Consider the following 26,689-nt stretch of genomic DNA (forward strand, 5'->3'; position numbering starts at 1 on the left):
ATTGGTGGATGTGCTTTGCCGTTAACCTTGTTTCTACTTTTTTGTAATGTGGTGACCAAAACTGATTTATTATTATTATTTTTATTTGATCTGGTAGGACAGGCAGATATCATCAGGGAGAAGCAGTCCCACCAATAGCCTGGCCTGATGCCATGGAGGGGTTTAAAGGTGATAACCAGTGTCTTGAAATGACCTGGAGCAAAACAGAGCGCCAATGGAGCAGAAATGCAATATGGGCAAACCAAGGGCACTGACCATCTTGGCCAGTTGTAGCTTTTGGTCAGATACAAGGGCAATCCCATGCAAAGCACACTGCAGTAGTGACCAAGGCATGAGTGACAATTATCATTGGCATACTAAAAATACTGCAGTCTGGTTAAAAACTACAAACATTTTTAGTTAAAATAATCATTTTGGCAAATTATTCATACCCTTTGTGATATCCAGGAGTATGAGTTATGAAGCAGAAACTCCCTGGTTCAAATGGCAGTGCAACCATGAAACATTTGGTTGGCCAAAGGACAAGCAAGAATATCTAACTTCCAAGTGCTTGAAAATCAAGAAACATAATCCTGCACTGCCATCTGGCGGCTGTTGAGGTCCAGCCCCTGAACACTGACATTCAGTTCAGCAGCTGAAACGAATCTGACAAAAACTAATCTGAGCTAATCGTTTTGATCCATGATTTGCAATGGATGCCTTTCTACAAAACAGATTTGTGAAACAAATAGGTAAGATACTATTCACATTTGGAAGACATAAGTATTATTACAAAAGGTGTCAATTTCCACAGCAAGTCAAGAGGAGACAGCTGTCCATTGTTGTCAAGACATTTGTTTCTCAGCATTCAAAAGCATCCAAGTGGATTGAAATGAATGAAGAACTATGTAGCCAAATAACCAGAATTTATTTTATTTAGTGTAGTCATGCATCAAGATCCTTTAAAGCAGACATGTCAAACTCACACGTCATGTGACGTCGCACAAAATATCGGAGCTTTTTCCCCATTGCCAGGAATGAATGGGGTGGGCACAGTTTTGTCATGACGCGTCTGGCCCATGGGCCGGCAGTTTGACACCCCTGACCTAAAGGGGGAAGCAAAGATCTAGTAAGTGAAAAAATATCACTCAGAAAAAGCCTAGATGGAGAGCAACCATATAATTTTTCTTTATCTTTTTTTAGGAGAAAACTGTAGACAGTTGCATGTCAATGGAGATTCTTAGTCATCCAGCTCATAGTTGTCCCAAAGATGCTTTTTCATGAGGCAATTGGACTTCCTTGTTTTTCTTTGAAGACATTTTGCTTCTCATCCAAGAAGCTTCTTCAGCTCTGAAGGCAGTTGAAATTTGCATTACCAATATTTCTGAAGTCATTAAGGAGGCATCCTATGTTTGTTGTCTGTGTGAAGTAAAGCAAAATCCTCTTTGGGTTGACCTTAATTCCTGGGACCTTCAAAGAAATGAACTACTTGAACAATATGGAAATAATTTGCTATATTCTACTATATTCATATGTATATCCTATGATATGAATTTCCAACTCTAATCAATGACCGTGAGAGTTCCTGATGTTTCCCCCTGAAGGACCAACTAGCTAGGTTAATCCCGCTCAGTTTTCAGGTTGTCAGCCAGCTGCTGCCACTGTAAAGATATGTGAGCACTGGGGCAATTTAGCATATCTTTTTATATTGTCTCAAACTGAGTGGTTTCTGCAATTATTGCACAAGTAAAACTTTCTCGGTGCGCATGTATCTTTTAACCCAATCCAAATCTTTCCACAACTGAGCTTATTTTGTGGTTGAATCTATGATCTAACCCTGTTAGCCTTTCATAAAGCTCCATTTCCACCAGCATTTGGGTTCGGCCAGGAGTTTGGGTGAACTCTGTTGAGTTGTGTGTGTACCTCTTGCTTTAGCCAGGACATCACGGGTTATATGTTATTGTAATCGTTGTACACCTTCCAGAGTTACTGCATTTAAATAGTGTTCAGCCATCACACAGCTTGGTCTAGCTTAAGACAAGCCCAGCCAGATGTGAGTTACTTGGAAAACATGGTTAAGGAAATAACAAACATGACTGGTGATCATAACATAACCCCTGCCCCAGGGAAATTTTTCCCTCTAAAACAACAGCTGCATTTTTGTTTGTCCCTTTTCCTTGTCATCTTTTCTTTAGTGACTCCTGAGCGAATTGTCTCCAACATGCAATCTCCCACCATCTCCTTATACCAAGATTTAGCTCTTACAAGGCATCATAAACTTCTCTATAATCTTAACATGGTTAAGACAAAAGCTTTGCTTCTCTTTTTAACCTATCTTGATGAAAGAAACAACTTGCACATGTAAGTTGTAGCTATGAGAACAGACTGGTAATTTCTGAAAAACAATTGTATGCCAAATGTTTAGGCACTGAAATGCTACCCAATATAAAGTGATGCTGATATAACCATTTCCAAGATAGATGCTGCCAACAATCTTAAGTCTGAATGCCCAAAGACACAGCTCTGCTTTCTCTTTCTGAAGACGGTCTTCACCCTCAAGATGCTGTGTCTCTCTTATTTCCCATCTCTGAATCTCATATGCTATAATAAAGTATGAAATAAATCAAATAGCAAGAACTTTTTTCAGTTTATATAGCCATTAGAACACAGGCTGTCTGATAAATTCCGCCAGTGAAAACATCACACAGAACTGAACAGTGTTAGGCATGGCACAGAGTCTAATTTAAGGAATGGAAAAAATAAATGGGTCTGCTGCTGGCTTTAACACTAACCTGATGTGAAGCGTCTGACATAAGTAAAATAAACATTTGCTCACATCTGTAGGACAATTTTCTGATAAGAACACAGCTGTAGGGGCTGAGAACTGAGAGGTGGTAGTTTAACTTTGGTTTATTTTGACAACTCAAGTTGCTTAACAATTTGGAACCTGGTTTTTCTCAATTGAATCTCTCTCTCTCTCTCTCATACACACACACACACACACACACAAACGATTTTGTGGTTAAGCAATAGAACTGAGGTGCCCTTATTCCCTGGTGTGTTCCATTATAATTTCTGTCTATATTGGCCTGATATTGTTCCAAAACTGCTTTTATTGTTTTGGTTTTTGCTTCTACTCCGTAACTTGATCCAGAAAAGTAGGAAACAGAAGAACTAAAACCACGTATCATAGTTTCCTTTAAAATCTGTGGTGAGTTTGTTGTATTGCTTTAATGACATAAAAGCAAAATCATTTGCGTTCAAGGTCATCTTAAAACTGCTGAGGCTGAAAAACACTGTAGTAGACCATCTTGTAGTGGGAATAAATAAACCTAACAAAGAAAATGTATAATGTAACCATTTCTTCCCCCACACACACACACACACTCTCACACCACCTTTTGGATATGAACAAGGTTAAACTCTTTGCCATCAGATCCAAACTAATCCCTTCTCAGTCCCTGAGGAAGCTCCCTGCAATCCCCTCTAGACCAGAAAATAGAAGCTTCTTCACCAACTCCCAGCATAGCCCAAGGGCAACCTTTATAGAGAAACTGCAACCTAGAGAAATCCCAACCTTCCATTTTCTTCTCAACTGAAAACCTCAATTTTCCATCTCCGAAGGGCTTCCCCAGCTCTGCTACCCTCCTGAAAGGAGCATTTTGCTTAACAACAGAACTCCTTCCAAGTACATACAAATGAAAGACCTAGCTAGCTTTCCCAAATTGGCCAGCCAATCAGATCCCTAGGATTTACCGCCTTTAGCCCTCAGCTTCTGTGAAAAACTTTGCTTTTCTGTTGTTCAGGGACCCTCTTTCTTCTACAGCAGGCACCCGATGATTATTCCAATAAACGTGGTTCTTCTACAACTTAACGAATTCCTTCTGTCTTAACAATGAATGCTGAAGAAAGTGAGTCACCCGGTTAGTCAATGTTAATCATATGTCTGTGTTTTGCTGAACTCTGCCAGCCCTGCATCAAATGTTAGGTCAATATTATTATTGGGAAACACACATGTCCTCATACACTAAACACCTCTGCTTCTTTGCATATGTTTTCATTCTACAGATCATAAAGTATGTGGAGACCAGTTTTAGACAATCGGATGGACAACTTAGCACTAAGTAGGTTACCCTATTGTGCCGTGATGAAAGAACAGTTTCTTAATACTAGCACAAATGATACAATCCTGCTTATTTCAGATCTGTTTTTCCTTTGTTTATACCCACTTTGTAGCTATTTTTGTATGTTTTGTTCCTTTTTTTAAAAAAATACGGTATAGGAATTTCAAAGCTTCTCAACAAAATCCATTTCGACTATAGCTTTAAAGGGCACGGTTTTAATCAACATCTATTAAGAAATTTCAAAATACTGACAAGACTGAAAATCCATAAAAGACAAGTGACAAATCACTTCTGTATTTTTGCCAAGAAAAATGACTTACCTTATATTAAATTGCCCTAAACCAGTATTTTTCTACTTTTTCAACATGTGGACTTCAATTGCTAGAATGTTATTGCCAGGAGTAAACTACTGCTTGCTGTTTATCAAACCAAGAACTGAATAAACCTGCCACTTAAACTTTATTAGGCCATCTGATGCAACAACATGAGGCTCCTATATTTCTCATTTATATAGCCACAAAAAGGTTAGATGTCTTTAAAGGTATGGAAGGAAAAAGCTTCAAGGGACTGGGCTGCGCCGACACAAAAATGACCCCACCCCGTTTCTCCAAAACAAGAGCCGCAAAAGGCGGGGCGAGATAGATCAAAAGCGTACAAGTGACAACCTCGTCCTTTAGCGTGAGAAGTGGTTTCTCGTTCACCTCGATGGTCTTTTTTTTCCTCGCTATTCACATGACACAGCCTCTTATGCCACCCGTAGCAGAGGCGTATACAGAGAGCAAGAGGAGTCCCCGATCTTTAGAAAAGAGAATTCGGTTTCCCGTCCTGTGAAAATGGAGTCGTTTAGATTTGGGTAGCAAATAACCAGTCGACCACTAGATGGCAGCAGACACCGAAACGCCAGCGCTCTTATTTGCTTTCTAGGAGCCATTTGAATTTGCGCGGCTCCGACGTTATCCTTAAAAGTTGTCGCAAATACTGTACTTTTACTCAGCAGACGGAAGGATAATGCCTAACTCACAGGTAGGCAACTTCGGCTCTTTTATGACTCATGGACTTCAACTCCCAGAATTCCTGAGTCAGCTATGCTGACTCAGGAATTCTGGGAGTTGAAGTCCATGAGTCATAAAAGAGCCGAGGTTGCCTACCCCTGGCCTAACTTCTCTTCAAGTACCTCACTTGATTTGATTTTCCGGGACTGCCCAGCCATGTTTGCCCTGCGTAATTTGTGATCCTACCGAATCCTCCACAGCTGGTTCCCGTTCTAATTTTCTTATACATGATAAGATATTTCAGCATCCACCCTAATATATATATTAGGCTCGTGACGGTACCTGACTTTTTTTATCTAAGCAGAGAACATGCAGGCAGCCCGGATCATAAATATCAGGTGAATACCAACAGCATTAGGTGTTCCCAAAACACTCGCAACAAGCGAACGGAGTGGTTCACCGGACACATTGCAATTGGCTGGGATAATGCACTAAAACGTCTTACAAATTACAGAAGCTGAGCGAGCCCAATTGTTATGGAACCTGCAGTTGGCCTTTTTTTTTCTGGCTGCCATCTTCCATTTGCATCTTAACACCATAGTTAATAACGGATACAAGCAGCAGCTGCCCTCTTTATGCTTCATTGTGTTAACTACTAAGTATGCATAGAACCCTGTACTTCCTTTTTCTAATATTTGCAAGCTCATATTGCTCCATTTACTGTTAGGTAAAGGTTCCCCCGTACATGCGTGCTAGTTGTTTCCGACTCTAGGGGCCAGTGCTCATCTCTGTTTCAAAGCCGAAGAGCCAGCGCTTGTCCGAGGACGTCTCCGTGGTCATGTGGCCGGCATGACTAGACGCCAAAGGCGCATGGAACGCTGTTACCTTCCCACCGTAGTGGTCCCTATTTTTCTACTTGCATTTTTACGTGCTTTCGAACTGCTAGGTTGGCAGAAGCTGGGACAAGTAACAGGCGCTCACGCAGCACTCGGGATTCGACCCGTCAAACTGCCGACCTTCTGATCGACAAGCTCAGCGTCCTAACCCACTAAGCCACCGCACAGCGGGTAAACCACTGAAACAGCCAGCCCAAATAAAAATACCGATAAGGCAATCACTGAAAATCACTATTAAAAACTTAACTTCTGAACATGTGCTGATTGTTGGCAAAATTGTATAAAAATGCCAGTGAAAAATTTATTTGGAGGAAAGTTGTAAGATACCTATTAAGCTGTTTTAAGTACATTGTTTTTAACAGCTTGCCATTTTAGAAATGCTTTGCCTTTTCTTGACTATTACTGGAGCATGCAAAACCCAGACATACAATGTAAGGTCCTGCCTCAGCTGGTACTCCCAAGAACAGCAGAACAGAGGATATGGGAACCAGAATAACGGATGGCAAAATGGGGGAAAAAACCCATTGTAAAATGTCTTCCTTTTACAAGGGCTCCTGGTACATTCCTCCCCCTCTTCACACCCAGTGATACATCAAAGGTAGTGAGAACAAAGTGAATACATCCCTGGGGGCCCCCTCCCAATAGAATCAAACTTCCCTCTACCATCAGAATGGCAGAGCCCCCAAAATATGATTATGAAGGAGTCCTGACACTGCTTGCTGGAAGGCAAAAATCAAAAAAATCCACCTTCACCCACCTCACGTCATGCAATCAAAATTTGCTGGGAAAGGTAGAAATGAATAGACACCATCAAATTTCACTAACCAGAGCATACTCTGAAAGCTGTATAAAAATCAGAAAATGTGAAAAACTTGGGTCCATAGAATTGCTGAATCAGACTTAATTGAACCAATAGCAGTATCACTTTTGCACTCAGGGCCTCCAACCCAAGAGGTAAGAAACTCTGTACCAACTATTTTTGATTGCACATGCCTTGCAATGGATTTAATAGCAGCGTATTAATTCCTTAAAAGTATGCAAATTGCATTTAATTCTTTAGTTTTACCATAAAAGATAAAATGCAGGCCTCATAAATATACAATATATCCTTTTAGAAAAAAGTGAGCTTCGCATTAAGGGTTCTTTGATGATCGCGGTCTCTCTTCTGATATGGAAAACTAGTTTGGAAGATAGAATATGGTCATGGTATTCACACTCCTTTTCACCAGTAAAAATATTTGCATTTAGTACATGCTTGGCCAATTACTTTATTTCATGAATATCAATGTTGAAAAAGTTTGGCACAAGTGCTGTATTTCTGACTGGAGGTATATTCATAAAAGCACATTAAACGGAAGCCAGGCAAACTACTGCCATAGTCAACTCTGCCACATTAAAATGTTGGTGTAATCACTACTCGCACAACTGAGTCACTTGAAATAATCTATTTTATCTTCATTTCACAACAGAGCACTTAAAACTACTTAAAACAACTTTTATCCTAGTTAAGTCCTGTAAATCGGCTGTTTTAACAGTTCTATTGTTGTTTGCAAGTACTCCATGTAAATATAGTTACACTAAAATAACAGTAATTTACCTAGTCTGCTTATCTTCATTTCAAGGCTAGCTGCAGTAAGCCAAGACAACATCTCAGTTACATGTATATGGTTCACTATTTTATACCATTACTTCACGAAAACCTTTTATTACCTGCAAAGCACTACTGTATTCTACTGCAAAGTATCAACTGTAAGTAGAAATTGTAGAATGCATTACAGAAGAATATGCTGCGAAATATGTCACCACAGGAAAGGAACATTTGGAAAATAGTTTTTACGTTACTATACCATGTCTAGTAAGCTAAGGACCTCCATAGCTTTGTCTCTTATGCTTTATAACCCTATTTCTGAAAGATAAGGTAACATCTAAGTGTAAGCTCATGTAAAATGCAGCGCTCTCCCACAGCTTTAAAAAGAAAAAACACAAGATTTTTTTAAATAGTTTTATTGTGAGTTCTGACCAGTATGTTTGGAAATATGGCCAAGGCAGCAAACTAATACTTGGGAATTATTCCCAAAACCTGAAATAAAGCTTTATTTACAGCTGGTGTAAAGCTCAATTAACCAATTTAAAACATTTAACATCCCAAATTTTAATTACTAGAGTATACTGAGAAAATGTTCAGAATTAAGTTTTTTTTAAATACAAAAAATTAGTTTCTTCAAAGAACTCTAGCAATATACATAAAGCTATGCACTTCTGATTTAATGAAGTGAGCAAGAAAAAATTATCAAAAAGAGAATACAATTAGTTCAGTAACTTTTCTGATGGTCCACATTTACAAAGTTGTTACAACCCTCTTCTCCCCTGGTTCAGTCCCTCTTTCCCAAAGTCACATACTTACCACAACTTATTAGCAAGTATGATTTAAAAGTTCCAAGGCAACCTGCACAATTCAGTTGCCACTATCTACAGATCTTGACCTTGAGCGTGATCTCTGGCGATCCACAGAAGCAGGAGATTTTGATCTACTGGAGGAAGCACGTTTCTGACTCTTTTCAGGGGCAGGAGATCGACTAACTGATCGTGATTTGCTACGGCTCCTGCTCCTGGATCTGGTGTAAGACTTGCGGCTTCTGGACCGAGAACGGCTACGTGATCTTGAAGAGCTCCTGCTACGTGAGCGAGACCTGCTTCTGGACCTACTAAGAAAGGTAAATATCCATGTTAGGTTAGGTTTACACTGACTACAACTGTGGATATATATATATACATATGCAAGTATCTTAGCTGAGTTCTTACCTGTGTCTTTTGCTGCCCTCAATTAGTTTGATTTTCCTTCCGTTGATTTCCTTGCCAGAAAGTTTTTCAATGGCATTCTTTAGATCACTATAAGAGGCAAACTCAACCACCCTAATTTAAAAAAAATACAGCTTATATATTAAACTATCAACACTTAAAACTTCTAAAAAAATCTACTTTGGAGATTCCTTCCTCCAGATTATCTTTTGTAATATAGTATGACTGCTCTAAGATATTTACCCTTCATTTAGTTTGGGCCTGTGTGCATCCGCAAATGTTACTTCCCCAGCTTGTCTCATGAAGTCTTTGAGATCCTATCACAAGATTAATTACATTAGATAAAGGAGGTAGACAAATGCTTATCAATAATAAAAAATATTACTGCAAAAAAAGATGTTAACAATTAAAAAGCAGCAGATGCCGCACTTGTATTTGATAGAATATAACAGGGCACGAAATAAATGAAAACAGCATATTACTTTAAGCAAAATGCTCAAATTGTAAGTTATTTGTCTATACATTTTACACAACTGAATGCAAGAGAGTTTATTGTATGAAAGCATTCTGAAATGTCTTACAACTAAACAGCACATTTACAAAACAAAAACCAGTTATTTTGTGCCCCATATGTCATTAAAAATATAGTTTACTTTACCTTTATTAACATTTCCCTAGGCTAGCCAAGCTGCAAACTGCATTAAGCGATCGAAGATACCACCACGGTACATGCCCGACTGGCTCTTCGCCAACCATTTGAAGAGAACTACCCAGTCGATGGAAGCCTTTAATCGCACAGCCCTCCCTATTAGCAGACTACTGACGGATCCAGACATTCTCTACTCTTGTGAAGTTACACCAAGGATCACTTTACTGCGATCAGGATTCCAAGGACCACCTAATGCGTATCTTTCAACTCGCTCGATCACGATCTCTTATTTCGAAGCGTTACAGGAGGTACAGTTCTCAACTTAGGAATCAGATCTCGTTAACTTTCGGGGATCGCTGCAACCCGGCACTTTAAGGAAGTGCATCGATTACGTCTAGACCGGCAAACACAGATCTAGAGGTGGCCAACTGATACACTGGAGGAGCTGACTGGAAAAGTCAACCAGGCCCAACCAAGAGTGACCAAGACAGAACGATTAGGATAACCCACAGGCACTCCTCGTCATAAGGCCAACGACACAGATAGGCTGGCAAATAAAATGGATTTTTAAAGTGGTTAAAATGGATTTTTAAAACAAGGTAAAATTACATTAAAATACTATTAAACTACTTTTGAACAATGCATTTAAACATTAATTAATAACTTTGATAAATGTTTTAAATTTAAGATAAAAATTACATATTAATAAAAAAATTACATATTACATACCCATTAAATGAAGTCTAAGATAATCATGTTTAACAAACCTGCCAGCTGACTCGGGAAGACAAATTTTCTACAATGAGACGATTTTCTGTTCTTACAGGTGGTGCATTTCTAGCAAAAACAAAATGTTAATTCATTAATTATACCTACAAAGTTAAATTGAGCATCAGCTATGTACTCTGCATATTTACCTTCTGTCATTTCGTGGACGGCGGCTGCTAAAACGATCAGAATAACGCCCTCTGCCTCTTCCACCTCTAGAACGGGCTCTAGCATGTTCAATTGTAACTCTAGAAAGCAAAATAATATACCTAGTTATAACACAACAGTCCACCACAATGTCACATCCTATGTGACAGTAATATGAGGAAATGTATTATTCCAGTTTCAGACCACGTAGGCCTATCTGAACATACTGGAGCCAAATATATTTGCAAAGATTGTTTTTTTTAGCACTGACTGCTATTGTCAAGCATACAATAAAACATATACAAAGCATCCAAATGCAATCAAAGGGTTATGAAATGTTACCTTTCACTGCAGAGCTCTTTTCCATCCAATTCATAGACTGCATCATCAGCATCCCTGGGATCTTCAAACTCCTGTTAAATAAAATAATGCATCAGCAATTCACTGAATGTTATCTCTGGTTACTGTTTCAAGTTTCTTAAAAGGCACAAAACAGGCAGCATGTTTTGGTCCATTGAATTTATTTCCAAATCCCGAAGTGAGAAAAATTATTAAGAACTGCATTGTAAGTTTTTTTTAAAAAAAATTTACTATCAGTTCTACATATTACTAAGTGTATTGCCACTGCAAAGATAATTCTTATATACTTAAAAAGACCAATGGGTCTGAAGTGGCTGCCCAAAACTACCTTAGGCCCTTTTTCCCCATAGGAAGTAATCAATTCCATCGCTATCAGGTGCTGCTTGTACAAGCATCTTTTTACTGCTTACCACAAATCCAAAACCTCTCTTCAAATCAATGTCTCTGATGCGTCCATATCCTTTAAAAAATCTCTCTACATCCTTCTCTCTGGCGGCTGGATTCAACCTTCCGATGAATACACGACAACCGCTCATGGTACCGCTTTAGTGCAGCTGTAGAAGAAGAAACAAGTTAAAGGGGAAAAAAACAACGAAAAAATTCAAGCCTAAAAAAAAAAAAAAAGATGGCCGCCGCCCAAAAGGATCAGCAGCTGCTGGCACCGCCCGCTCGATTCATTGCCGCAGTCCCTCCTCCTCCTCCGCCCGCTCCGCTGCCGCAGTCTGACATCAGGAAAGGCAGAAGCCACGCCAGGTCCCCAAGCCCCGCCCACCGCTCGCTCCAACCCGTCACCGAGTTCCGCTTCCCTTCGTCCAATTGGAAAACGCCACCTCGGTGTCGCCTTTCTCCGAGGCAGCCTAAGCAGCCAACACGAAGTTACGGGGACCTGCGCATGCGCCTTGCGCACGACCGCCCATCAATCCGAGACCTTTTTTCATTACTCGCACGAAATGGCGGCGCGGCCGCACCCCAACATTCCACGCCGTCTCCTGGCTTTTTTTTGTTAAGAGAAAATGTAATCACTCACACACGCTCACGGTTTAAACTAAGGTTAAGCTTCTCTCCCACTCAAACCATACTTATCAAATGCAAACGTCTCTCTCCCCAAGCTGCTCTTCCTAGATCGCCCATTAAATTTGAATAGACAGGCACTTACGATCGTCTGTTCTCGGGTTTTGTTTTGTTTTGTTTTTTTAATTTTAAATGAAGGTGTCAACCGACAAAAGACGGACTAGCGACCGTCTCCGACGACGTCCTCCCCTCGACTGGGCAGCTCGAGCGTTAACTACGCCACAAAATGGAACCTCGTCCCACGTGACCGCAGAAGCACGTGACATACTTGTAGTTCAATGATAGGTGGAAAGCGGGAAAAAAAATAGGTCAGTGGTGGGGGGGATTGAGACAGGAAGAAAAGCCCAATGCTTCGAGGTAGTTGGGCGCATGCGCAATAATCTATTTTTCTTTCTTCCCCCTCCCTTCCTTCTCCCCCTGCAAAGGAGGGTAGTGAGGCTTTTCGCACGTTGTTGTTTTGCACTTTGGGGAAAAAAAAACATACTGGCAGAAATAGAGTGCAGATAGGAAAGCCAAGAACAAGCGACGGCCATGTTACGTAAGGGACAAGGTTAAAGGGTACCTGAAATCAGGGCTACAACGGACTACAATGGGAACAAAGCAGCGGCTGTCCGGATTCTTGCAGCTCATAAACTGCTAGTCCCAGTGGGGGACGGGAGATAAACTGGAGGAAAGCGCGTAATCCATTCGTTCAAAACACTTTTTCTGTAAATCCTTTTTTTTGGGCACAATTGTGTCTTTTACCTGTCCTGGGGGGGGACGGTTTAATCTCGGTGAGCGTCTGGCGCTGCAGCCTTCTGCCTGGGCGTCCGCCGGAGTCGCCCCCCCTTCCAGAAAAAATCACGTAGGGTGAGATGGGCTTGCTTTCGGCATCAATTGAACAAACAAGCCCGAAACGGAAGGCTCCCGTTCGCGCTGAGCCTCTCGTTCTCCTTCCCTGTGATTAATATTTATAAGTAATTAGTGTAGGTATATAAAAAAAGTATGTATATAGCATGTCTGTGTATGTGTACGCTTTTGAGAGCAGGTAACAGAAATGAATTTTTATTGTGTGCCAGGGTGCCCTCAGTAAAAAAAAAATACGACAATAAAGATTATCTTATCTTTCGCCCCGCTGGTCTTCGACCCCTTTTTCCCAGGGCCAGGGGTAGGCAACCTCTGCTCTTTTATGACTCATGGACTTCAACTCCCAGAATTCCTGAGCCAGCTATGCTGGCTCAGGAATTCTGGGAGTTGAAGTCCATGAGTCATAAAAGAGCCGAGGTTGCCTATCCCTGCCCAGGGCTGCAAGGAGGCTGTTTGGCCGCCCTTCTCCGATGCTTCTCTGGACCGCTCCGCGTCCTTTCCAGCAACCGCAGCTGCGCGGGATGGGGAAGAAGGATGCCAAAGCGCCAAGGACCTTTCCGGGTCTGGGGAAAAAAACACAACCCAAAACCTGGAACTGCAGGCGGAGAAGGGCCGGAAGGCTGTGCCTCTCTGCGTGGGGCCAGGTGGATTCGCCTTATGGGTTGTTGAGTGCAAGGGGCCGTTAGGGCTGCGTCGGTTTCCCACCTCAACCAGGCCTTGTTTTTCAGTAGTCGGGATCGGAGGCAGCGTCGAGGGGGAAATTGGGGGACTCTCGGGGCTCTGCGCTTCCTCGCCGAACTTTTGTTAATCTGTATTTTTTTCAATCCGTTCTAATACTCTGGCTGTTACCCTTAATGAAAGAAGCTTGCAAGCCATACTTATAGTAGGGGCTGTAAATGACAAGTTTCTTTATAATCAGTTTCACAACTCTGCTAGGAAAGGTGCAGGTTACAGCCTCAAATCTACCAAAAAAACCCACCCCTCTTGAGTTGGAAATCCATTTTTATACCGTAGTATAAGATATAATTCTGACTGATGTATTTATATATGCTTTATGTCTATGTTCATCCAGATCACGATGGTCCCAAAGGCACTTTTTCCCCCCAAAAGACTACTGAAGTTTCTTGGGGGAGTTTTCAAAACATTTCCCTTCTCATCAAAAAAGCTTCTTTAGTTCTAACTGACCTAGTGGAGAGTGGAAGGATTCATAATCTTTGCAGTCATCTGGCCATTAGTTCTCTGAGAGTCCACCTGAATGGAGTGCAAATGGGTGAGGAATCTTCTTGGGACTGCCGAAAGGAGTATGCAATAAACAAGAGATAGGTGGTATCATATCCCTCCTCCTCTGTTGAGAGAGGGCTGTTCAATTTTAACATTCTTTGACCCCTATTTCAGACCAGTGGTCCTCTCTGTCCAGAATGTGAAATTGCTGTTTTCAAAAGAGTGGCCTTTTGTCTTTTAGATCAGACATGTCAAACACAAGGCCCGGGGGCCGGATGCGGCCCGCAAAGTGGTTTCATGCGGCCCGCGAAGCCATCCTGGAAACAGTGAGGGAACGGCCCCCACTGCCTTGGCCCTGGCCCAGAGACCCTCCTTCTGCCAGAGACCCTCAGATCTGTCCCACTCCTGCCCAGGCCCCCATAGGCACCCTTGATGCGAATGATGTAGAGCTGGCCACGCCCACCCAGTAGGCCACACGCACTCTAGCCACGCCCACCCAGTAGGCCACGCCCTCCCTGGCCATACCCGCCCGGCCCCTTGAGGGCAACTTCAATGCCGATGCGGCCCTCAATGAAATTGAGTTTGACACCCCCGATTTAGATGCAGATGGATTCCTGAATCTTTCCTGATAAGTTTGTTCTCTTAGTTGTGCCATGCATTCATTAAGTGGTTGTTTTGTTTCCTCGGTGTGGGGCTCTGCAATTTTCTCGCATTGTACTGCATATATCAGATGCTTTATGTTGTAAACTGATAATTTTCATATATAAAAAAGCGTTTAACAACCGGGTCGCGCAAAGCCTCATCCGTGGAATGCAGGCAGCACACAAAACCACACCCCCTCCAGTCTGCGGAAAAACCTCTTGCCATCTAACCGGTTCCTGGTGCCCAAAAGGTTGGGGACCTCTGTGTTAGGCTTTCAAGAGAATAACGCCATAGAAGCTTGGAAACTGGCTATAAATAAAACTTTTGGGATAAAACTCTTTTTGTGAATGTGATAAGCACTTAAATAGTTGTTTGCTGAGGAAGAATGCTTTGGGTCCTATTGCTAGGAAGTTTTCAAGAACAATTGGAGTTAAGATATTTGGCGCTTTTTTAAGTTGTCATTTTTAAGTATAAAAAGAATTACAAACAGCAGACTCCTAAGTGTATAATGGTGAATTAGACTGATTTGATATTCAAACCAAGATATTCAAACCAAGAACAGAATAACCATCGTATGACAAAGAATATCAAAGTTTAGCAGTCTAGTGGCTAATAGACCAAAGAAAGGAGAAATTACTCTAACCTCTTTAAAAAAAACACACACACACACCAGAGGAGCAAAGGTAGATGCTTTGAGCAGATTAGTTACGTTTTAAACATAATTTTAGTTACACATTTGTCCTTTCAGGCTTTGAATTTTTATTATAACCTGGTTAAAGTAATTACAGACTCTGTCCAAGTTATCTAACTGCTCCATATAGGTACTTATATAACTTTGCATAAATTGGAATTGGACTAATTCTTTCCCCCCCACACACACACAAAAAAAACCCTGCAGTTCAGTTAAGAGAGAAACAATACTAAAAATTACAACATCAATATCTATTCACAAGGTAGCGTGAAAAAGCCTTGCCTTGTGGAAATGCAGCTTATAATACAAACTCATTTCATAATATTCACCCACATATATTAGTTTGTTATGTATCTTGAAAATTTTTGATACGGATTATGGAGACATTTGCATCAAATTAGATTTGTGTAAGTCAGCTGTTACGTGATCCTGATCATCTGTACTGGCTAATACCGGCATCTCAGACTAACCAATCTTTTCTTTTTTTTTTATTGAAAAGTTTTAAAAATACAGTTTTCCTTTAAAAAACCCCCTTCCCCCTCCCTCCTCCCCTCCCTACCTCCCCCCTTCCCCCCCCCCTCCCCCCCCCTCACCTCCCCCCAACCCCCCTCCCCCCCGGACTTCCCAGAGCTAAATACAAGGTATATATATATAAAAAAGCAATCATAAACAACCATATACTAACAACTATAAATTCTAAAATCCATCACTCTCTAACTTATATAGGATCAAACAAAACTTAGCATTATTAAATATATATAGAAGACAAAATAAAAAAAGAAAAAAGAAAACGAAAGAAGACTTATTCAAATGCTAGATAAAACTTCTTGACCCTATACTTATTCTGGATAAACTCAATCCATTTTCTCCATTCCATAATATAATGTTCTTGCGAGTAATCTTTCAAATAGGCCGAAATCTTCGCCATCTCTGCCAAGTCGGAAACCTTTAAAATCCACTCTTGTATAGTCGGCAGTTCCTCTTTCTTCCAATATTGACCTATCAAAAGTCTTGCTGCCGTAACTAAATTCAACATCAACTTAGAGTCCACAACTGTAGCGTCAACAATTATTCCCAACAAAAAAAATTGCGGACAAAACTTTATCCTCCGTTTAAAAATCTTCTGCATATTCCACCAGACTTTTATCCAAAAAGCCTTGACCTTTTTACATGTCCACCATATGTGAAAATATGTTGCCTCTTCATCACCGCACCTCCAACATTTAGGCTGATAATTCGGATACATACTTGCAAGCTTTTTAGGATCTAGATGCCATCTATAAAACATTTTGTAAAAGTTCTCTCTTAGACTTTGAGCTTGAGTGAATTTTACATTCCTCACCCAGATCTTTTCCCACGTGTCCATTGTAATAACTTCCTGAATGTTTTGGGCCCATTTTATCATACAATCCTTAACAAGCTCTGTTTCTGAATCGATCTCTATCAATGCAAGATATATCCGTTTAATATGTGCTGGTCCTTGATTAGACTAACCAATCTTTTCCATCGTTAACTATGGGGGGTGAGGTGTTGATAGGGCCCGCAACTTGGGTGTCTTCCTGGATTCACGGCTCAGTTTGGAGGATCATATAGGAGCCGTGGCCAGGGGGGCTTTTGCTCAGGTTCGCCTGGTGCACCCTATCTGGACCGAGATGCCCTACGCACAGTCACTCATGCGCTCGTGACCTCCCGGCTAGACTACTGCAATGCTCTCTACATGGGGCTGCCCCTGAGGACCACTCGGAGGCTTCAGCTGGTGCAGAATGCGGCCGCGCGAGTTGTGATGGGAGTCTCCCGATACACCCATGTAACACCTCTTCTCCGCGAGCTGCATTGGCTTCCAGTTGCCCTCCGGGTGAGATTCAAGGTGCTGGTGATGACCTATTGCAGTGTATGCCTCCCAGCATACACAGAGGACAGCACAGCAGGAGGCTGATCAGCAGATGGGTTGGACAGCTCCGGGCGATAACTGCTCACTCAGGATAAGCCTAAAGAGTTAAGCTGTTGACAGCCCCAGGCATGGTCAGCCTGGTGGGAAGCCAGGATCTACACCCATTGTCACCTGCACTGGCAGGAAGCCCAGGTTTGAACTGATTGGATGCCATCCACCTGGGCAGGTACAAATAGACGCCAGGCTTCCCTGTTTCCCCAGTTCGTTCTGTTCAGAATAAACTCATCTTTACCCCAGCTCTGTGTCCGTCTCTATGTGAAGCACGCGACTTTACACCTATAAAGCCCTAAATGGCATGGGCCCGGATTATTTAAGGGAGCACCTGCTGCCAGCGTCAATTTCCCATCGTCCTGTGCGCTCCCACAGGGAGGGCCTCCTCAGGGTACCGCCAGTCAAGGATTGACGACGGGCGATCCACAGGGGGAGGGCGTTCTCTGTGGGCGCGCCTGCCCTATGGAATCAACTGCCAACGGAACTCCGGACTGCCCCCGACCTTCGTTCATTTCGCCGGGACCTAAAAACCTGGCTCTTTGAGCTATCTGGTCTGGACTGAGGGGTTTAATGTTTTTAAATTGTGATTTAATTTTTGTGGCTAGACTTAATTTAATTTATTTTAATTTTATATTGGATTGTTTTTAAATTTTGCCTTGTAAACCGCCCTGAGTCCTTTGGGAATAGGGCGGTATATAAACCAAATAAATAAATAAATAAATAAATAAATAAATAAATAAATAAATAAATAAATAAATAAATAAATAAATAAATAATACAAGAATGTTGGAATAAAAACTCCCCCGCATAAGAAAAAAAAATGGTACTATGAATTCAGTGACATCCAGTTCATGGAACTAATTACCTCCATGTCAGAGAATGCTTTTGTAATATCTTTAGATTTTAATCCCAATGGGACAAAATCATATTTTTTCCTTACGTTATTTTATAAGCAGTATACATATTGATCATGAAATAATCACATTCTGATGAAATTATGATTGCAAACTTGAAAACGGTTTGCTTTCAAGGTAGGAAGGATGTTTTGAATCCAACGTGAGGATGCTCTTTATACCAATTAAAACTATGAAAACAACTTCAGATTGCGTACTGATTGTGACCGCTTCTGAACTGAGAGGTTGTGCCCTCATGAGCTCCCATTTGGAGTACTGCAACACCCTCTACATGGGGCAGAGAAATGAAGCCACCAGGACATGCTTGAATCTTAATTAAGGAAAATGAGGAAATATCCATACAGATAGAGGGCATCTATTATTGTATATCTCTGTTTTATAGCTCATACCATTAGGGAATTTTAATATTGAGCCTGAATCTCCATTCATTTAATTTCAACTCTTTAGGCCTCTCGTTTCAAAAGAAAACAGGCCCACCTCCTCTTGCACACCTAGCCTTAAACTGCTATCCTAATTCCTCATAATTGCCTTTTTTGCAAGCTAAACATGGTCAGGTCATCAAACATTCCTCTTTCCTTAGGCCTTGCTTTCCAGGTCCTCTTAGATTGTGATAGCTGTCCAATCTTCATTGCCCAAGGTAGGCAGAGTCCTTCCAAGCGCAGTCTAGGCAATGAAAAGAATAATGGACCTCTGGCTTCTCTGATCTGGATATAGCCCGACAACACACGGTCCTCTTAAACACGTTGTATACCAGGCTTGCTCACTTTCAGTTGGTAGCCCACTTAGACTCCTTTCACATGTGTTAAAACCAAGCCAGGTCTCCCCAGTCTTTCAGATGTACATTTGATTTTTTCTAAATCAGAAGTAGGCCGTCATCGTTGCAGCAGCCCTAAATCACTCCTACTAAATGCGACCCAATGTCAAAATCATCTTTAGGCCGTTGTGATTTGTGATTTTATCCTAAGTATTTCCCAATTTCCTGAGTTTAACACCATCTGTGAATTTGTTACTTTCTTCCAGATTCTTTATTCACGTGTTGAATAACACTGGGCCAAAGGAGATCCCATACCTCTCCGTAGAAAAACTTGTCTGAATGTCTGTTTATTAAATCTATATCCTGCCCATATCATTATCCAAAGTGACTCTGGGTGATTTATGAGTATCCTTTGGATGTGGTTTTTCAGCTAGCAGCAAATCCACTAGAAAAGGGCTTTTCAACCAGTGGTACGGATACCACCTGTGGTACATTGGCACCTGGCAGGTGATACGCAACCATCCTAGAAAAGTGGTAGCGGGGGAGGGGAATGAGCTGAACCGGTGACAGCACTGCACAAGCCTGAGCAAGAGATAGCTGGAGCTGCAGGGCTGTCAGGGCTCAGTGGAAGCGCCAGGATCAGTGCTTCTTCGGGGCTGTCAGGGCTCAGCGGAAACGCCAGGATCAGCGCCAGGCTCCAGCTGGAGCTCAGCACTGATCCCGACATGTCTGCTGAGCCCAGAAGAAGCGCCGATCAGCTGGGATGTTGCAACATCTCCAAGGTCTTATGATTTACATTCAGATGCTTGGCAACTGATTCATATTTATGACAGTCACAGTGTCCCAGGGTCATGTGAAGTGACCAAAAGCTGCTGCAACCACCTAGCAGACAGGGAATAAAAACCAAACCCCCACCCCACCCCCGCTGCCAATCCTCAACAGAAATGCTCACAACAATGAAAACCTCGGACAGGAGGAAGAGCGCCACCAGGCAGGCAGGCAGGTGTCTTGCTGGGCTGTGGCTTGGAGGGTGCTTTTTTCAGTGCCATTGTAACTTCGAACAGTCACTAAGCAAACTGTTGTAAGTTGAGGACTACCTGTACTTCATTACTTTTTTCCTTTTTTTTTGGGTTATCAAGTTTTTGACACCTTGCTAGGCGACTGGTGGTACTCGGATGTTGCCATATCCTAAAAGTGGTACAATGGGTGAAAAGGTTGAAAAGCCCTGCACTAGAATACCTAGAAATAAATGTTATGTTTTGGCAAGGTGAGTGATGTGTAATCTCAAAAATGTTAGCAAAAGAAGAACTATTTGTTCTGTAAAACATTTGGTCCTGACAGACAATACTGCAACCTCTTTCACACAGTTTGTGCTATTAAGGGATCAATGAGACTGTTGCAGTGTTCCCTTGGGCGTTAGAGCACGGGTGTCAAACTCGCCATGTCACGTGACGTGTTGCAACGTATCGCGACTCTTTTTGCAATGCCGGCAATGGAGCGGGACGCGGCTTCAGTATGATGAAACCGGCCCACGGGCTGGCAGTTTGACACCCCTGAGCTAGAGGGACACAATGACTAATATATTGTAGATGTGTTTGTCCACAGGCTATGAGTGCATCTGACTACCTCTTTAAGGAAAGATTCCCTTTTTTGTAATAGGTTTGAAAATGGATTCCAAATGAGGGATACTATTTTCAGATAAGCTGGAATACCAGCTGGTCCTGGGCCTAGCCTGGAAAAGATCTCCACCCAAGGGCTTTGCTACAGTGTGCATTTATTGCACAATGTATGTGTGCTAGTTTCATAGGACATCTGATTTTCCTTTGAGCTAATTTATGGTGTGGTGAAATTGTAATTTGCAACATTTTGTAGCTGGAGAAAAAGAGCATGTGGTCCTTCCACATTAAAGTTATTGAAACCAGAAAGATGCCTTTAAGTTTCCTTTTCCCTTGGTAGCTCTGGGCGTTAATGTGCAGCTGGAGCACTCACTGTAGTTCAGAGATCAGGTTAGTTCAGTACTGCAACACTTCACAATTTATTATCCCTTTCTTTGCTTGCTGTGTCACCAGCTGCTGTACGCAAAGCTACTGAAGAAATTATTATGTACCTGATCACATTTACCACTTATCACCTTACATGGAAATAATATATTTTAAGATTGGATAAAAGCTAAGTATAAAAGAGATATAAAAAGAAAAGTAAACTGTGAGGATACTGGTGCCTTCTGGCAAATTGTAATAAAAAGACTGAATATAGTCATTTGAAATATTACCGGCATTTTCACCTCTAAAATTCAAAAGCTGCACTCGGCTGAATTCAGTGGAGCGTACACGTTTAGATTTGAAACAAGACAATTTCACTGCACAATATTCTAAGCAGATTGCCGATTGAGTTGGTAAATATTTTAGATTTCAACTGGAAGCTTCAGTTTTAAAGAAAGCAAATATAAATGCAGAAATAGCATGCAGACCTTTTCCAACCCAGGCCAAGTTACAAGCCAGAGATATCCTTAGTTCTAAGCAGTATAAGCTGAATAAATAATATTGAGTTTTCCCTTACCTGGTGCCTTATATTTTGACTAAATGCTCCATCAAACCCAGAGTGAATGATTACTATGATGACACTGCTCTTTGGGGATTACAGGTAGTCCTTGATTTATGACCAGTTGCTTAGCAACTATTCAAAATTATGATGGAACTCCCCAAAGGTACTTATGACCTGCTTCTGAAATTCTGACAGCCACCCCTCCCACAGTGATATGACCGTATTTAGGGTATTTGGCAACTGGCTCTTATTTACCGCCATTTCCAGTGTCCCAAGGTCACATGACTGAGATTTATGATCTAATTTAATTTAATTTAATAATTTGATTTCTATATCTAGGCTTATAAGTTAAGGACTACCTGTATGGAAATTATAGTTAGACTTAGGTACCCCTGGATAATGCCAAGTTGGGCGAGACGTCTTAGAATTTGAAGTGAAGAATTGGTAGAGAGTTGGGAACCCCCATTTGTCATCTACAATTCTTCCTTGAAGCTATTGGGAACTACTGGGCATGTATCAATTTTTTTGTGCACTAAAACGAAGAATGGGCATGGTCCAATAGAAATGACAAAATTATTGTAATATTTTAAGCATGAATAAATTGAAAGTTTGCCAGATTAATTTTTGATTTTTTAAAATAAATATTACCTTTTGATACTGAAAATGTAAAAACCACATCAAGGTATTAAATGAGGTTACTTTGACATTTTATTGGAAATTGATGTGAAATTAGATTCATATTATACTTAGGTTCAGTCAGATAATCCATTTCTAGAGTAGTTCGAAGATTTTGTCTCTTAAGTCTTTCCAGATTTAGGACTTTTGAAGGGACTACTTGTCATCATTGATAATGGTTTCTTAAATTAGCATTTTTAATGGAAATATCTGAGCTGATGTAGGTGGGAAATAGAGGGCAATACAATTAATCATTTTAGCTCCAGAGCACGAGTAATTTTACACACTCTGAGACCACGTCAGGAAAACATACCGTAACTAGCTACCTCAAGCTTCTAACAGTTTCTAATTCAAAAACAAAGTATTTAAGAATCTATGGGATTGTTTGAAAAATCCTTAAAACCCACACTATGATGACTGGCTGCCTTATTAGGCAGGAGAGTAGTGGTCAGTTCCTATTTGTATGAAAGGTAAACCTGTAGGAAGTTTACAGCACTCAGTCTTACTGCAAATGCAAGTTGTAGGAAGAGCAGAACAGCCACTATATTGCCTCAGAGCCAAAGGAAAGTGTGGGATGGTAATGCATGGTTATCTATTTATAAAATTGCTTTCTTTATTTGCAGTGCTTTAGTTATTAATCTGCAGTGCATATACAGTGTTCTGTCCAGTATTAGCTTTTATTTGGGAAACAGTTTGACTTTTTGCTTGTGTTACCTGAGCTATACACTCAGACTCACATTGGTTTGGACAGCCTTCAGTCTCACTTTCAGGATTTCAGTAGACTGGTTCTTGGGGATGGTCTGCAGATGTTCCTTTCGAACTCTTGATTGACAAAAAAATAAAATAAAGCTTTGCTGAATTCTGTACTTTCCTTCTTGCAGTATTACTTTTCAACACGAGAGGGCGATATTTAATTGTAGTTGCCTTGATATATTTGCAGAGGTATGATTATAAATGCATCAGCCACAATAATGCTGCACAGGGTTCTTAGCTAGAGGATTCCAGTGATATCTAAAACATAAATACAGCCATAGCAGCTGCAAGCTTGTATGCCTTGTGGTAAGGTTTGTGCATCCAAAACTTATAACAAGACTCTTGTAATTACTTTTGGAGAAGGTGAACAGATACTAGGGACTGTTATGTGTAATAAATCACTATTGGCATCACACCACTTACTTCCAGAAATGAGAAAAACAAACCATAAAGTGTTGTGCATATTTCAAGCTGTAGTTATGCAACTAAGCATTGTGAATAAGTTAATTTTGAACAAGACTAAAGGGAAGCAATTAGACGAGATTAGTTGCAAGTAAACAGGAAAAACCAGCAGTGATTTAGTATCAGAGATCAAAGAAGTCTCTAATCAGTACTACAAATGTTGCAGTTCTGAACTGCGGAGAGTTGATTCATCTTTCAATTCTTAGGCATTTGTAGAAAATTTGTGTATCTTTTTCCTTTCTCAAATTTCTTTTAGTCAAGTACCCATTTACACTCTTCACTGTCTATGAAGTTGGCTTCTAAGGTAAAGTTAATTAGTTGAATTTGTTTTTCCATGCCCTCATTGCTGTACTTTGGATTATTATACAACTCCAAAGAAGAATAGAGACGTGCCAGTGATGTGTTGAAAAAATATTGGGTATTTCAGGAAGAAATGATCCAACTATACCTCCAAATTAATTATGAAGTACTAAGGGGGAAAAAGATAGATTTTAAAGTGGACGTCACAGGTCCCAAGTTTAAATATTATTAAAATGTCTGACAAGTGTTCTGGAGTAAGGGGAAAAAATGAAAGCAAAAATAGAAAGACTTAGCTGGCTAAGAAATGCTTGGCAGCTATTAGAGGAGAGGTAACTGAAAGAACTTCCAAATGTCTGCATTTGCCATTGTTACAATTTTTTAATTTTGAATCTGTAAACAGCTACACAGTAAGTATAGAGACTAAGGCATAACCAAAAGCCAACATGGGTTTATCAAAAACAGATCATCCCAGGCAAATCTTATTGTCTTCTTTGACATCGTGAGAAAATTAGTGGATCAGCAAAATGCTGTGGATATAATTTACTTGGACTTCAGGAAGGCATTTGATAAGGTAGATCACAACCTACTACTTAGTGGTGAAATCATCAGTGAAATGTTGATGATGAGGGGCTCCTTCAAAGGTGAGGAGGTCAAACTATTTTCCAAAGCACCAAAAGCCAAGACAAGAAACAATGGATAGAAACTAACCAAGGAGAGAAGCAATCTCTCTAAGAACTAAGGAGAGAATTCCTAACAGTGAGAGCAATCAGGGCTTTTTTTCTCATAGAACGCTCAGAACGGAGTTCCGGCACCTTTTTTGGATGGAACCTTGTAGGGTAGGCAAGGCGGGTTGTATGACGTGTGAGTTCCGGCACCTTTTTCTTTTACAAAAAAAGCACTGAGAGCAATCAACAAATGGAATAGCTTGCCTCCAGAAGTTGTGGGTGGTCCATAAAAAAAATAAAGACTGGATCTCCAAAGCCCCTTCCAATTCTGTTATTCTGTTAATTTGACATTAAGCAGCATTGCCAATCTTACAACAGTAAGTATGCAAATGTGCAGAAAAATGTCATTCAGATTTGTACTCTATATATTGTGTCACCTTCTGTTCAGTTAGGTTTTTATTTTTATTTTTATTTTTTACCAGGGACATCTAAACCTTTGCATATAATTGGATATGGGAGAAGAAAGGAGGCATAAGTCACCAAGGCAAAGTTTTCTGCTCTTTTTCCAGGTGGTCTGGATGTGTAAAGATGTCAGGAAAGCTAATCTCAGCACAGGCTGAAGTTAGTAAAGGAATCCAAAAAGAAAAAAAGCTGCTTCAGATAGGTTCAAAATAAAAGAGAAAATGAAATTATATACTGTACCAAGTTCTCAGTGGAAATTGCAAAACTGTAACAGAAGAACTATTCCAATTCTGAGTTAATAGTTAATTTGAAAAGTTTGAAAAATCTGGATTGATTGCGTTTTTGCTCAGTGGAGAGACAAGAACTTGCTTGGATTGGAAAACGCTGTTAACAGACTAAAACAAGGATATTTTGAATCTGCTACACCGTGCCGTTCTAGACATAATTGGTTGTAGTATAAAGATGCACAATTATTTAAAAAATTGCAAAAGCAAGAGAGAACATTAGAAAGTTTGACTGAATTTGAAAATCTTACAGCACATAATGCCAAACATTTGTTAGGCACAACCTGTAACTTACTAGTAAAATACAAATCAGAATGTGAACAGATTAAAGTCTGTATGTTTAAATATATGAAGAATATAGAGATGAAACAATAGTAATTTCAAAGGAAAAAAAATAAATTTACTTCAAGTAACAAAGAGAATTGGGACAAGATGCTTTATTATCCTGGCTCAGGAATTCTGGGAGTTGAAGTCCACGAGTCATAAAAGAGCCAAGGTTGCCTACCCCTGGTCTTGACCATTAAAATGAGTAATTCCTTTTTCCAAAAAATGCTAGAAAAGTAATGAACAAAATAGCCAGAAAAGAAGAAGAAAATCATCCAGTCAGGGGTCTGTCCTTTGAACTAAAGTAACAAAAATCCATTTCTATTATTTTCCCATGATGTTCTTCTTCAGTGCTGCAATAAAACAGTCTCAGCTGAATGCTATCTTCCCCAATGGAATGCCTGACCTTTGTAGAAGGAGCAGTTGCAATTCTCACCTGGCAACTGCATACCTGAAGAACCGGGAAAGCTAGCTGGCTCCTTCATACCTAGAAAAGTGATTTCATAATCTTGGTTGTATAACTGTATTCACAAAAGAAAACTTTACAACAAACTCATTATTTTTATTTATTTTATTGCATTTACTGCCCTTTATCTAATTTCTGAAACTCCCTGCAAATGAAAGCATGCACCTTCGTTCTCCAGTTGCTGAATATGAAGATTATAGTTCTGGTATCTATAACCCCATCTTCAGTGTTTTTCCTTTAAAACACTGGTTACTATATATGATTCTTTTCTCCTGAGACCCATATCTTTGTTTATGGTCTTTCACTCAGGTTTCTCAGTACCCATCTGTTTTCTGCAAATTTATTACTTAGTTTCCAGCCTCACTACCATGGCCACAACTTACCTCTTTTCCTGTCAGGAAATCAGAAATGGATTAGTAAGTAATAGTCATAGGTATCCTCATGTGACAGAATCAAATAACTATTTTCTCTCATTCTCCTCCACCAATTTGCTTTTTGTTTTTGGGAAAATAGACCCACTTTCTAAATCGGAGGTGCACAATTCCTTTTGATGCTGCACTACAATTTGTGTGGCACACTGAGGGGCAAACTCCAAAAGTAGGTCCCTTTGGGGAATTAGTTGCAGGATACCGAAGGGGAGAAATGCACGTTTTTAGCATCTTCAATCTGTGGTGGAATGCAGTCTGCATTGGGGGGGAGGGGAGGGGGGCTGCTTTCCAGAGGGCAAAGAGGCAGCGAAGTTTGGAAAGTTTGGTCAGCAGGAAGAGGTTTAATATGGCTTCTCCTTAGCAGTTCCCAGAATTTATCTATAGTTATGCAAACAGTTGCTTTAGTCTGGCAAGATTCTGCCTATAGTGGAAGAACTATAAAGGGAACTAACTCCACATATTGCTCTAGGCCTGACAGTATCCCTTAAACTCATCAAATTGCAAATGGTGCCCAAACTGTTGGCTTAGTCC

At 40.6% G+C, this 26,689-nt stretch overlaps 2 protein-coding genes across 7 annotated transcripts in view; both read right to left on the reverse strand.

Moving 5' to 3' along the window:
* PLEKHD1 (pleckstrin homology and coiled-coil domain containing D1) overlaps positions 1-26,689 on the reverse strand; it is a 346,726-nt gene that overhangs the window by 165,794 nt on the left and 154,243 nt on the right. The window lies entirely within an intron of this gene.
* SRSF5 (serine and arginine rich splicing factor 5) lies at positions 8,049-12,031 on the reverse strand. Of its 6 annotated transcripts, none has more exons than XM_083348613.1 (9): positions 11,871-12,022; positions 11,545-11,707; positions 11,125-11,268; positions 10,697-10,767; positions 10,357-10,455; positions 10,207-10,276; positions 9,034-9,107; positions 8,794-8,904; positions 8,049-8,696 (listed from the first exon to the last, which is right to left on the reverse strand). In XM_083348613.1, exons 3-9 carry the CDS (start codon positions 11,248-11,250, stop codon positions 8,447-8,449), a joined length of 801 nt encoding a protein of 266 aa, XP_083204739.1. In that variant the 5' UTR covers positions 11,251-11,268; positions 11,545-11,707; positions 11,871-12,022; the 3' UTR covers positions 8,049-8,446. The 6 variants fall into 6 exon arrangements, with proteins under 6 accessions (XP_083204739.1, XP_083204738.1, XP_083204737.1 ...); XM_083348612.1 differs by having other exon boundaries at positions 11,487-11,707; XM_083348611.1 differs by lacking the exon at positions 11,545-11,707 and having other exon boundaries at positions 11,871-12,021.

The sequence above is a fragment of the Vipera ursinii genome, assembly GCF_947247035.1.
Source record: "Vipera ursinii genome assembly, chromosome: 1".
NCBI lineage: Eukaryota > Metazoa > Chordata > Lepidosauria > Squamata > Viperidae > Vipera > Vipera ursinii.